Source organism: Manis javanica, chromosome X (genome assembly GCF_040802235.1).
Source record: "Manis javanica isolate MJ-LG chromosome X, MJ_LKY, whole genome shotgun sequence".
Classification (NCBI taxonomy): domain Eukaryota; kingdom Metazoa; phylum Chordata; class Mammalia; order Pholidota; family Manidae; genus Manis; species Manis javanica.
Window position 1 is genome coordinate 135,531,557 of NC_133174.1, and position 14,633 is coordinate 135,546,189.

Consider the following 14,633-nt stretch of genomic DNA (forward strand, 5'->3'; position numbering starts at 1 on the left):
ACCCTGTTAAATATGTGGCAACTAGTAAGAGTTAAGAATTCAAAGAATAATTGTTGTCTTGTGGTTTTATTGTGGAACGTTTATTGAAGACCTTTTTATAAAAAGAAATACCTACTATATTTAAAAATGTCACATGCACAAATTATAAAGCTTCGTAAATATTGTGAACGACCACCCATTCTAAGAACATTACTAATAATGTTAGATAGCTTATGTACTCTTAATCTGTCCTCTCCAGTGCCCATCTTGCATTGTTTCTTTCCCTTCCTTTGTAAAGCTTTATCACATATGTATATCCTCCCAAACACCGTATTTAAGTTTGCTTCCTTGAGTTTTATAAAAATGACACCTTAATTATCTTTGTTCTGCAATTTGAATCTTTTATTCAGTATTGTTACTAAAGCTTATGATGTTGCCAGTTGTTAATCATACTCTAGTGTGCAAATATACCACACATGTATGATGTATATAATACTACATGATATAGAACATAATATAAATAGTACTCTGTTGTGCAACTGTACCACATATTTTTATTCTCTTCTTGATGCACATTTGAGTTTTCTTTTTTGCTATTATGAACAAAGGTGCGATGAATATTCCTTTCTTTCCTAGCTTGTGTGTTTCTGAATTATGAATGGTGTTGAATTATATCATATACTTTTATTTATGGAGATAGTTTTTTTTAAGTATGTTCTGGTGTTATAATATTTTGCATACTGGAATAAATCCAACTTGGTCATAATGTTTCATGCATTCAGTTTTACTGTTGGGTTTTGTTTGCTAATATTTGTTTTTGAGATTTTACATCCACTTGTAAGGAAGAGAGGTTTTTGTCTGTCCTTGTCACATCAAAGTTATGTTGGCCTTGTGGAATGAGTTGGGAGTAATTCCACTGCCAATTTCCTGGAAGAGCTGTATGACGCTGGAATGATTAGTTCTTTGACTGTTTGGAAGAACTCACTTGCAAAACTGTATCTAGGCATGATGCAGAGATTTAAGTACTGATTCAATTTCTAGAGGACAATTTGGTTTGGTTTGTGTTTACTGCTTCTTGAATCAGTTTTGAGTTAATTTTCTTGGAACATTTCCACTAATTTTGAGTTTTAATTTTCGTAGATTACAGTTGTTCATGGTAATTTTGTTTTTTCTGTAGTACTAAGCACATAACGTGAGATCTATCCTCTTAACTTTAAGCGTACAGTACAGTATTATTGTTGACCACAAGCAGCGCATTGTTGTTCAGCAGAGTTGTAGAACTTTTCTGTCTTATATAACTGAAGCTTTATACCCATTCAACAGCAGCTCCCATAGTTTTGGAGGTCATTTCCTTTTCCTTTTTTTCATTCCTAATACTATTCATTTGTGTCTTTTCTGTTCTTTTTTTCCCCCTCCCTTGATCACTCTCCTCGTGATTTGTCACTCGGGCAAGTCTTTATTGTTCTCTTCAAAGAACCAGATTTTGCCTTTGTTGAGCCACTTCATTTTGTTTCCCATTTGATCAATATTTGCTCTTTTCTTTTTTCCTTCCTTTTGTGTGGTTAATTTTGTTCTTTTTCTAACATTCTTACTAGCTGAGATGACTGTTTAGCTCATTAATTTTGAGTTTTTATTTTCCAGTATAAAAATCTTAGTGCTGGTAAGTAACATTTTTGTCAGACAATTCTGAGTATTTTTCAAGTTCCATTGTAATTTTTTTCATTGATCCATGGGTTATACGAAATATTGTAAATGTGCATTTCCAAATGTAAGAGGATTTTTAAATAAGAATTTTTTGTATTTAATGACTTCTAATTCAACTGAATTATTTTGATTAGAGAATTTTGTGTTTTTGATAATTGATTTTTGAAATTTAAATTTACATTGTGGTCTTTCACATAGTTTTTATGGACATTCTGTCTGTTGTTGAAGAATGTCAGTTCTTTAATGTTGGATGCTGTATAGTTTTGTGAAAATCCACAGTTATTTTATGGATACTGTAGTTTACTTATTCTCCTTTGATCATTTTTTTTGCTATTACAAAGAGTGCTTACAGCAACCTCTTTACGTGTATCTTTACTATCTGAGTACATCCAGAGGAGAAATTCGTATGAGTATCCTCAAAAACTATATATTCTTCTAAATTGGGATCAAGATCCAGCCTTTTTTTTTCTTTCTTTTAAAGAACTGGAAGTTGGTACGTGTTTGTGCCTCTCCCTACTCCTCCCTTCCCTCTGCCTCCACCCCTCTGGCAACCAACAGTTTGTTCTCTGTATTTATTACTAGTCTGTTTCTGTTTTTTGTTCATTTGTTTTCTTAGATTCCACATGTAAATAAAATCGTATGGTATTTGTCTTTCTTTGTCTTATTTCACTTAGCATAGCACCCTCTAAATCCATCCACTACAACAGCAAATAGCAAGATTTCATTCTTTTTTTATGACTATTATTCCTTTGTGTATATATGCCATATCTTTATCCATTCATCTATTGTTGGACTCTTAGGTTGCTTCAGTATCATGGCTATTGCCCGTAAGCTACAGTAGGCATAGAGATACATATATCTTTCTGAATCAGTGTTTCCAGTTTCTTTAGGTAAATACCAGGAAGTAGAATTACTAGATCATATGGTAATTCATTTGTCATTTTTGGGAACCCTCCATACTGCTCTCCATAGTGGCCGCACCAGTTTGCATTCCCACCAACAGTACGCAGGGCTCCCTTTTCTCCACATCATCGCCAACAGTTGTTATTTGTTGTCTTTTGAATACTAGCCATGTGACTGATGGGAAGTGTTATCTCATTGTGGCTTTGATTTGCATTTTTCTGATGATGAGTGATGTTGAGCATCTTTTCATGTGTCTGTTGGCCATCTCTGTGTCTTCTTTGGGAAAATGTTTATTCAGGTTCTCTGCCCATTTTTTAATCAGATTTCTTTGTGTGTGTTTTTACATTTTGGATATTAGCCCTTTATTGAATGTATCATTCACACACATCTTCTTGCATTCAGTAGGTTGCCTTTTCATTTTGTTAATGGTTTCCTTTGCAAAACCTTTTCAGTTTGTTGTAGTCCCACTTGATTATTTTTGCTTTTGTTTTCCCTTCCCTGGGGAGACAAACCTCCCTCACCACAAAAAAATAACTGCTAATGCCATTTTCCACAGTTCCCTGTGTAGGCATTTTTTTAGGAGTTTTATATTTTCAGGTCTTATATCTAGGTCTTTAATCCATTTTGAGTTAATTTGTGTGTACGGTATAAGAAAGTGGTGTTCGTCTTTCTTTTGCATGTAGTTAACTGTCCAGTTTGATGATACTGTCTGACATGGAAATATTGTATATATACCTGCCGCCTTTGTTATAGATTAATTCACTATCTAAGTTTGGATATATTTCTGGGCTCTCTACTCTGTTCCATTGATCTGTGTGTCCTTTTTTTTGTGCTGAGATTGATCCAGTTTATAGCTTCAAGGTAGTGTATGATTTGTGCTTGTTGTCCTACATCCTGACTATTCTTGGTATTAGCAAACTGAAAACTGTTTTCCTAACAGTCCAAGGTTCAAAAAAGCCATTCCTTCTTTTGATTTCCTGTTTCTTTACCTATGAGTGAAATTTAGTCATTTATTTTTCTTCTGGCGAAGTACCTATTCTTACAGCCCATTTTTCTACTAGAACTATTTGTTTTTCTTATTGTGTGTAGCATTTCTCATTTGCCATGTGGGTGGCACATTGAAAAGGTTTAAAGTTTGCATTCCATCAAGATACTGTTATTTTGATTTGCTTCAATATGTTATTTGCTATGTTTAGAAATGGATGATGGACCTTCTCAAAGAGATCATTTCATGAGAAGAGGATTTCCCTCTCGGAGGAGTTTGGGAAACAGACGTAAGTATCTTTGTCTTCTCAACTGTTGAATAGTGGAATGACTATGGGCTTTTATGGCTCTTTACTGCAAAGCTGCATCTAATACAACTCAAAGCACTGTAGACTTTGCGATGAGTTCATCATTTTTTTGAATGGTGGTATTCTTTTTGCTTTTTTCCTCTAGTAAAAAATAGGATAGTAGGAAATAGTTAAATTGATTAGATTGGCTGGTTAAAGATAGTTGCTTCACAGAGTTGCTGCTTAATGTGTTTTTGATTATTGATTTCCAACAATTGTGATGGGAATAATGTAAAAGCCTCAGAAATTAGGGTGAGAAGGACCTCTTTTTTGTTCTGTACTTTTGAAGAAAAGGCAGAACAGGAAGCTTTTTTCTTAGCTCATTAGTATTAAAAGGTTATTTTCCTAGGCCTGAGATTTTTTACTTTTAGAAGAACCCAGCCCTTGATTTGACTGGATAACGGCATAGCAAGATACTCTCTACAGTGCATTTTTAGATTTGATACTAAAAGGCTAAAAATATTCTGTACTATGTTTTATTATAATGCAATCAAATATTATATAGAAGCTCAAATTAAATTTGAAAATACATATGACCCTTTGTTTCTTTTATGGGACGTCATAAGCTAGGGCCAGTTGGTAGTTTTAAGCATATATAGCAGTTATTCTTGAATTTATTAGATGTTATTCTTGGAGGAATTTTATTTCTAGATATTTTTGTTCATTAGAAACTAAAGGTGTTGTTGATATGTGGTATTTCATTTGATATTTGGAAAACTTAATTTCTTGTTTAGAGACAGTTGATACAAATGTGAATTTTGTATTTTGACACGTTCCTGCTTTTCTCAGTGTGCATATGCATTTTGTTTTTTAAGCCTGCATATTAATAAGTAAGAAGCATTAATGATCTGGATCATGTAATTGTGCTAAGAGCTTCAAGTGTGGGTTTGTTTGCTACTACTAACATTAGAAATAGTAAATGTCTTAATATTATTCTTACAGGAATGTTTAATATTTAGATGTATTCCTGTTTTAGAATAGGTTAGGTGATTTTTCTTATGTGATACATTTTGTTACAGACTTGTAATAAACATTGTTGAATTACAGTGAGAATTATTTCTTTTTGTAATAGCAAAAGGTAAATGTAATTTTTAAATGAGAAAACCATCACCGAAACAGATTTTATTGCAAATTGTTAATTTCATATGCTTTAGGTGAAATACACATTAACCTTCTGATCAAAACTCTGTTGTAAGTTAACACTTGAGAAAGTTATCTTTATATTGCATATAATCCTGGAAGTTCACAGACCCATGAGTATAACTTCTTTCCATTATGATTCATCCAACATTTTAGTTTCAATCTCTATGATATTTTTTCTTAAAACTTGCATAGCTGGTGATGCCTTTTTGAAATTGAGTCTTAATTGGTTGTAACATAATCTTGATTAGCAATTCATGTTCTGTGAAATATGGCCTAAATAGCCTTCGCTTCTTGAGTCGCACACAACTTAAGAAGCTGATGAAAATACTGAGAGTTGTTCATACACAATTTTGCAAGTGACTTTAAAGTGTCACAGAGTCCTTAACTCCCCTGTATTAGGATATTACAGAGATAGTAAGACAGTATATGAGGATCACAAGAGCCTCGTAAATTTGCTTTACTTTTTGTAGAGGACCGTGTTAAAGTGGCAGTTTATGCCATCTTGGATGTCCGTTCTAATTTTTTGTTTTAAATAACCATGGCCCTTGCCATAGCTACTATGCCCTCAAATTCTTAATCTAATGGTAGAGAAACACATGGAAACAAATACTACTAAAAAGATAGTATGCTGTGGGAATGTGAGGAAGAATTGATGAGGACTGGAGGACTGAAGGAAGACGTCAGACAAGAGGTGGCCTTGGAACTGGCTTTTTGAAGAGTGAAAAGAATTTTGATAGGAAAAATAGGAAAGTAGGGAATGCCATTCTGAAGGAACAGCTGGTAGGAAGGTACAAAATGTTACAAGTTCACAATGTGGAGTATGGGAAGTTGTTTGTGGTGAATTAAAATGCTGGGTGTTCAAAGTTGTGTAGTTGGAGATAAAGCTCAGAAGGATAATTTGGGGAAATACCATGGAGCGGTGGGGCTGTGACTAGGGTAGTGGCATTCGTTTTTTTTCTTAACTATGTTTTAAAGTGGGAAGTTTTAAATATAATTTAGTTTTAAAGTGGGAAGATTGAGAGTGACGTAAGTACTAGAAAGATGAATAAAAATAAGTAGAATAATTAAAAAACAGGACAAAAGTATAAAGTTTTTAACAATGACTTTTGCACAGGGGCATAGTGTAAATAACTGGCTCTATCAGGGTGAGGTTTTAATTTACAGAAAACCACACAGTTGAATTTCCTGATTACAGGTTGCTAATAAAATAACAACTAATAGGAAGCTATATAATCCACCAGTAGGATATTTATGCTTTTACTTTGGTATCAGAATTTAAATGAGAGGTTTATTTTTTTTGAGAAATTGCAGGTATATCTTTATAAGTTCCTATACTACTCTGTCCCCATTCTTGGAAGTCCGCTTACCCCAAAGATTCATTTAATTCCTAGTTTTTTAGGACAGATTTAATTTTGTGTTTTAAATAGTTTTTACTCCATCTGAACTTTTTCAGATGCTGGCACGTTTAATAAGAGAGAGAATACATCCACAATGGGTGGTTTTGGAGTTGGAAAGAGTTTTGGACTGAGAGGTAACCTGCTTGTGATATCTTACAATCAAAATTTGAGCGACCCCATGTTTTCTGAGTTTACATTTCCCTTTAAATATGCATAGAAAGTATGTGCCTTTTCCGAGAATTTATGGGGATCACAAGGGAATGCTTCCACTTTCCTAGTCGGTCAGTTGCAGCAATTTCTGCTGCTTTGGGTGTGTCTGCTATTCCATTTATTATTTTTTTTCCTTTTTTAAATAGCCACATTATTTGCTGAAACACCTCTTCAAATTGATTTATGCCACAGGTGAACCCCAGTTTTCTTCTGTACTCAAGATCCTCTCTTCCCTCCCCAACAGGAGATCCATCTTATATTTCCGAAGATGAATTTGAGTCTCCATCTTAGTTGCACAAAGAACAAGTAGAGTCTTTGAAATTACGTTTTTTCCCTTAAAAATTAACTGTAGATCAGAACTTAGGCAGAGACCAACAGTGTGTATGTAAGTGGAAGCCTTTCCTAAGCATTTTGGAAACCTGTCACTTGGCTACTTTGAGGAGGGTAGAATGGAGAGAAAGGGGTAATTGTAGAGGACAGAATATAATCCTTTTCTGAACCATCTTCAAAGATTGCAGATATTTAAATGAAATAACTCAAAACTTAGTTTTTGTGATAATACACATTCTGTATGGATTACCTTTATTTTGAAATTACATATTGGCTCAAGGAAAAACCTTTTTGTCATTCAATCACATATTGAGGTAATAATATACTTATTTTTATATGTTAATTGTGTGCTAAGTTTCTATGGAGTTTTATGTTAGAAGGGATGCTAGATTTTTTTGAACCTGAAATGTTAAGTGATTTTATGTATATATTTTACATACAAATTTAACAGCTGTCAAACTGTAATTCATTAGTCTCTGTATTATATAAGGGATAATTTAATATATTTAATATTTTATAATTTAGATTAAATAATGATTGACAGGCATCCTATATTAACAATTAATTTTAAGATATATTACTCCCTGGTTATGTTTTTAATAAAGATCATTTTATTAAGATTCAGCATTTACAAATATTATGAACTATTACTGATAGATGCTTTTAAACTTAATTTTAGGGTTATGTCTATATGCTAGAGAGATGAATAAATCTATACGTAGGTTTTTATTAAATTAGAAATTTGAAAGCACAGCTTGATAGAAGATTTTTAAAATATTTTGTAAACAAAAAGAAGTTGCAAGAAAATTTATTAAATATTGGAGTATAACTTAATGAAGAGATAATGAGTTAGTTTATAAAATTTTAAAATTATCTGTTATTTTGAATAGAAAGTACATACTGGTTATACTGACACTGACATATTCCTCTGTTTTGCCCCCACACATACAGAAGAATATATGACATTTGAGGTAATATAACATTGGCTGACATTTGTACCTTAACACGAGGCAGAAATTGTAATACAACCTCTATACGTTCTCATTCAGTACTGATACAACTTGTATGTGGTTTATCTTATTTTAAGGGGATAACTAGTAGTCCCTATAATTTGTTTTTTAAACTACACAGGTATAGGAAATAGTTGTCTTCAGAAATTTTCAAGTTTGATTTTATATTTTTATAGGCTTTTCCAATAACAAATTTGAAGAAGCTGATCGTTCTGCTTTCTGGAGAGGTAAGTTCAGTGTTTTTTGTAATGACTTTTAAAATTTAATCTCCAGAGAACTCTAAAGAAAACCTGAGATAATCTCCATCTATTCCAATTCCTTTTTTTCCCTTTACACTCTTATGAAGGTTTCACATGAAAAAACAATGTGGTTACTGCGTTTACCCATGTTACCAAGTCCCCACCCAGACCCCAGTGCAGTTACTGTCCATCAGTGTAGTGAGATGCCACAGATTCACTGATTGCCTTCTCTGTGCTACAGTGTTTTCCCCGTAACCCCCCATGTGCACCAAACATAATACCCCTCAATCCCCTTCTCCCTCCATCCCCACCAGGCCTCCCCCTCCCCTCCCCTTTGGTAACCACTAGTCCCTTCTTGGAGACTCTGAGGCTGCTACTATTTTGTTCTTTCCATTTTGTTTCGTTGTTATACTCCACAAATGAGGGAAATCATTTGGCTCTTGTCTTTATTTGCCTGGCTTATTTCACTGAGCATAATTCCCACTAGCTCCTTCCATGTTGTTGCATATGGTAGGATTTGTTTCTTTCTGATGGCTGAATAATATTCCATTATGCATATGTACCACCTGTTCTTTATCCATTCATCTACTGATGCACATTGAGGTTACTTCCATATCTTGGCTATTGTAAAAAGTGCTGCAATAAAAATAGGGGTGCCTATGTGTTTTTGAATCTGAGAAGTTGTGTTCTTTGGGTAAATTCCAAGGAGTGGGATTGCCCAGTCAAATGGTATTTCTATATTTAGTTTTTTGAGGAACCTCCATATTGCTTTCCGCAATCGTTGAGCTAACTTACATTCCCACCAGCAGTGTAGGAGGGTTCTCCTTTCTCTGTATCCTCACCAGCATTTGTTGTTCTTAGTTTTTTTGTGCTGGCCATCCTTACTGGTGTGAGGTGATACCTCATTGTGGTTTTAATTCGCATTTCCCTGATGATTAGTGATGTGGAGCATCTTTTCATGTGTCTGTTGGCCATCTGAATTTCTTCTTTGGAGAACTGTCTCCATAACCTCTGCCCATATTTTAATCGGGTCATTTGCTTTTTGGGTGGTGAGGCATGTGAGTTCTTAATATATTTCAGATGTTAACCCCTTGTCAGATACATTATTTTCAAATATATTTTACCATACTGTAGGATGCCTTTTTGATCTGCTGATGGTGTCCTTTGCCATACAGAAACTTTTTAACTTGATGTAATCCCATGTGTTCATTTTTGCTTTTGTGTCCCTTTCTTGAGGAGATGCATTCAGCAAAAAGTTGCTCATGTTTATATTCAAGACATTTTTACCTGTGTTTTCTTGTACAAGTTTAGGGTTTCATAACTTACATTCAGGTCTTTGATCCATTTTGTTTTATGTTTGTGTATGGGTTTAAACAATAGTCCAGTTTCATTCTCTTGCATGTAGCTGTCCTGTTTTGCCAACACCAGTTGTTGAAGAGGCTGTCATTTCCCTGTTGTATGTCCTAGACTCCTTTATCATATATTAATTGACCATATATGGTTAGGTTTATATAAAGGCTCTCTAGTCTGTTCCATTGGTCTATGGGTCTGTTCTTGTGCTAGTACCAAATTGTCTTGATTACTGTGGCTTTGTAGTAGAGCTTGAAGTTGGGGCGCATAATCCCCCCAGCTTTATTCTCCCTTCTCAGGATTGCTTTGACTATTTCGGGTCTTTTGTGGTTCCATATGAATTTTAGAATGATTTGCTTTAGATCATGAAAGTTGCTGTTTGTATTTTGATAGAAATTGCATTGAATCTGTAGATTGCTTAAGGCAGGATGGCGATTTTGACAATGTTAATTCTTCCTATCAATGTGAACGGGATATGTTTCCATTTATTGCCATCTTTATTAATTTCTCTCATGAATGTCTTGTAGTTTTCAGCGTATAGGTCTTTCACTTCTTTGGTTAGGTTTATTCCTAGGTATTTTGTTCTTTTTGGTGCAACTAAGAATGGAATTCTTCTCCTGATTTCTCTTTCTGCTAGTTCATTGTTTGTGTATAGGAATGCAACAGATTTCTGTGTATGAATTTTGTATCCTGCAATTTTACTGAACTCAAATATTAGATCTAGTAGTTTTGGTATGGATTCTTTAGGACTTTTTATGTACAATATCATGTCATCTGCAAACAGGGATAGTTTAACTTCTTCCTTGCCAATCTGGATACCTTTTATTTCTTTGTGTTGTCTGATTGCCTTGGCTAGGACCTCCAGTACTATGTTGAATAGAAGTGGGGAGAGTGGGCATCCTTGTCTTGTTCTCAATCTTAAAGGAAAATCTTCCAGCATCTCTCTGTTAAGTGTAATGTTGGCTGTGGATTTGTCATATATGGCCTTTATTATGTTGAGGTACTTGCCCTCTATACCCATTTTGTTGAGAGTTTTTATCATGAATGCATATTGAATTTTGTAAAATGCTTTTTCAGCATCTGTGGAGATGATCATGTGGTTTTTGTCCTTCTTTTTGTTGATGTGGTGGATGATGTTGACGGATTTTTGAATGTTGTACCATCCTTGCATCACTGGAATAATTCCTGCTTGATCATGATGGATGATCTTTTGGTGTATTTTTGAATTCGGTTTGCTAATATTTTGTTGAGTATTTTTGCATCGATGTTCATCAGGGATATTGGTCTGTAATTTTCTTGTATGGTGGTGTCTTTGCCTGGTTTTGGTATTAGAGTGATGCTGGCCTCATAGAATAAATTTGGAAGTATTTCCTTCCCTTCTATTTTTTGGAAAACTTTAAAGAGAATGGGTATTTGGTCTTCCCTAAATGTTTGATAAAATTCAGTGGTGAAGCCATATGATCCAGGGGTTTTGTTCTTAGGTAGTTTTTTGATTACCAGTTCAATTTTGTTGCTGGTAATCGGTGTGTTCAGATTTTCTGTTTCTTCCTTGGTCAGCATTGGAAGGTTCTATTTTTCTAAGAAGCTGTCCATTTCTTCTCAGTTATCCAGTTTGTTAGCATATAATTTTTCATGATATTCTCTAATACTTCTTTGTATTTCTGTGGTGTCTCCTCCACCATATCTAATCTGCTTTAAAAACTTTGCATTGCGCGTTTCACTTCTGATCCTGTGTTCCGTAATGATTGGATCTCTGACCAGAATTCATTCCTGAGTTCCTGAATATTTTTCTGTACCTCCATGAGCATGTTAATGGTTTTTACTTTGAAATCCCTTTCGGGAAGATTCGTGAGGTCAACTTCATTTAAATCTTGCTCAAGTGTTGTATTGATAATTTATTTTGAACCCAGTTCATTTGGCATTTCATATTTGTATATGGTGCCCAGAAGCTCTACCCTGTGGAGCTGCTCAGCCCCTGAAGCAATGTCAGGGGTCACAGGGGAGCGGTATTGTTGCCTGGGGACAGGAAAGAGCTGTTTCCTGCCTCCCGGCTGCTATGCCTGTCTCCACTGCCAGAACCAGTGGGCCGAGCACACAGGTATAAGCCTCTATGCTTTGTATTTGTAGTTGCTGTAGACGGGGCATCCCTCTGTGTGGCCTAATGTCAGGGTAGGATTTGCTGGTTTGCGAGACAGGTGGGGCTGGCTGGGAGAAAGGCGCAGTAGGCTGTGTATCACGGAGGGGTTCCTTGGATCTGTGTAGCCACCCAGGGAGCTGGAGCACCTGTAAATGGTGAAAGTTCCCAACGTGCTGGACAGAGTGCACCCAGACAATTTTGTCTACCTGTCTTTTCTCCTGAGCAGTAAGCTCTGTGCAATCCTTGCCCCTTTAGCATCCCTCTTGCTGTTAGGAAGTCTCTCAGACTGCCCGCCTTTCTTTTGTCCCAGAGCAGCCGGATATTGATCCCTGCTTTCCACAAGCGGCTGGAATCTCAGTCTCTCCAGGAATTCTGCCTGTCTTAGCTTTCCAATCCCCTAATCACAGGAGTACCATGCAAGCACCATGAAATGTAGGTTTGTGCTCCCAGAGCAGATCTCTGGAGTTAGGTATTCAGCACTCCCTCCCTGCTCCGTTTCTCTTCCTCCCACCATTGAGCTCAGGTGGGGGAAGGGCTTGGGTCCTTCTGGGCCATGGCTTTGGTACGTTACCCTGTTCCGTGAGGTTTATTCTTTTCTCCAGGTGTATACAGTTTGGCGCAGTCCTCTTTCCTTTTGCTCTTTCAGGATTAGTTGTATTAATTATATTTTCATATTATATGTGGTTTTAGGAGGAAGCCTCTGTTTCACCTCTCACGCTGCCATCTTTAATCCACCCTATTCCAATTCTAATCCATTTCAACCCAATTTTGTAAAGCAAGTATAGCCAGAGCCTTACCCAAGAACTTCGGCATCTTAGTCTTTTGCCTCTTGTTACCTACCATAATTAACCTATGAGGTGCAACTTTTGAATGCTGTCCTACTTTAAGCAAAAGGGAATAGTGTAAAGATCAAGTCAAGATTCAAAACCCCACCTCATATACACAGTTTGGGACACTTTGGCCCTGTTTAGATGCAATTCTTGAGAGTGGAAAAAGAATCATGAGAATATGGATGACTGTGGTAATCAAAGACATTCTGGTCAAAGGTTCCAACACACTGGTTTGGAGGAATACAGAGAATGATGAGAATAGGGTAATGTTGCTAGAAGATAGATTACAATAATTAACATGCTTTCCCAGGAGAACCTGATTGAGTAGATTTGGATGAAGTCTTGGAACCTATATTTAAAAGCACCTGTGGTGATTGTGATGCCTCTGTTTGTTTTGGTAAATAGTGACCTATGGAATCTTTATAATGTGATACACTTTGGAGTTCCCTACTTTGTTTCATGACCCTGCTCTGTGACCTGGCAGTGAATAACTTGGAGCAAGTTGTGTAATTTCGCAGAGCCACAGTTTCCTATTCTGTAGAATGGAGGCCATCCATTTTATAGGTTGTAAGAGTAAATAACAGTACGTGTAAAAGCATAAAGCCTAGTAGCAGACACACTCACGGTAAAATATTTGACACTTGACCTTAATATACGCTTAGCAGTGACTCAAAATTAAAACCAAACCTAGACCGTTAATATATCAAATAAGACTGTTCCCCAGACCAGTGCCGCTCTCATTCTCTGTGCTTCTTTTGCTTTTTGTTCTGTCCCATTCACATGAAAACAGACATAACAAATAATATTTGGAAAGAGAGAACATCACTGCTTTTATTCTTTTCCATTTCTACTTGACCTAATCTCCCAACTTTTAATCATTAATGGTGAAGATCATTCCACTTACCTAATCCCTTCCTCCCATTTCACTCATATCACTGACGGGCTACTTAGAGCACTTCTGAGCACAGCACTGGACAGAAGTTCCTTGCTCCAAAACAGTCTACTGTCTTTTGTTTTCATTCTTAGTTCCCCTAAAATAAAAAAATATATATACATAGATATAAAAAAACATATATCTGTGTATATATATGGATTGTATTCTTCCATTCTCACAATTGTTGGCAAGCCTAGGATCATGTTTTGATACCACAGTAGAAACTTTTCCCCTGCACACAGTGGATAGAATGTTCCTTTGCCTGCAGTCTAGTTTCCCCTAGCTGGTACCGTGTAGTGACACAGAGTTCAGATTGTGGAATTGGACACCCTTGGTTTGAGACCCGTAAGTGCCTCCTCCTGTCAGTTGTATTGTCTTGAAAAAGTTTATTTAACTTACCCGTATTTCTGTTTGTTTATTTATAAAATGAGGATCATACCCACCTCACTAGGTTTGTGTGAGGATTTCAAAAGTGGATATGTGTTACTCATTTAGAACAGTGCCAGACACATCCTAAGTTCTATGTGTTTTATTACTATTAATTTTTATATAATAATAAGTTATAAGTAATCTTGGAATCATCTCATTTTTGTGCTTGGCTTTGTTTTCTAACTCTATATTCTTTTTTAAAAACAACTTTTTATTTTGAAATAGTTTTAAACTCAGGATAGTACAGAGGGTTTTCTTCACCCTTCTAATGTACATTTCACACACACCATGTCCCCAAACTTCTCCTAACGTCAATTAGCCCATTTTCATTATCAGTGTGGTCAAAATAACTATACGTTTGTTTTAGGGGAATAAGTGGCCAAAGATAACGTGAAGCCTCTTTCTCCTTGCCAGGTCTCAAATTAATTCACAGGTTTATTCTCTGTGAGGACCAAATGCTAGCCATCATCACTATTCCAGGGCCAACCTGCCCTTCCAAAATTCTTTCTTTCCTGTTTAGCTCCTTGTAGTATTAACCTGCTTCCAAGAAAGTTGTCTTGTTGTTAGATGACTCTTTAGTATATTTGCCAGTTGTTGACTTCCTTTCAAACAGAAGTCTGCAGCAAGAGCTCTGGATCGAAAAACTATATTAATTAAGTAGATTATTATTTTTGCGTAGGAACTTAACTGGCAGCTTCATTTGATAT

The 14,633-nt window shown here is 35.7% G+C and overlaps 1 protein-coding gene across 1 annotated transcript in view; it reads left to right on the forward strand.

Moving 5' to 3' along the window:
- LOC108405080 (probable ATP-dependent RNA helicase DDX4) overlaps positions 1-14,633 on the forward strand; it is a 104,489-nt gene that overhangs the window by 41,101 nt on the left and 48,755 nt on the right. The window contains 2 exon segments of the mRNA XM_073227369.1: positions 3,783-3,860; positions 8,184-8,234. Of these exon segments, the coding sequence (XP_073083470.1) occupies positions 3,783-3,860; positions 8,184-8,234 (129 nt within the window).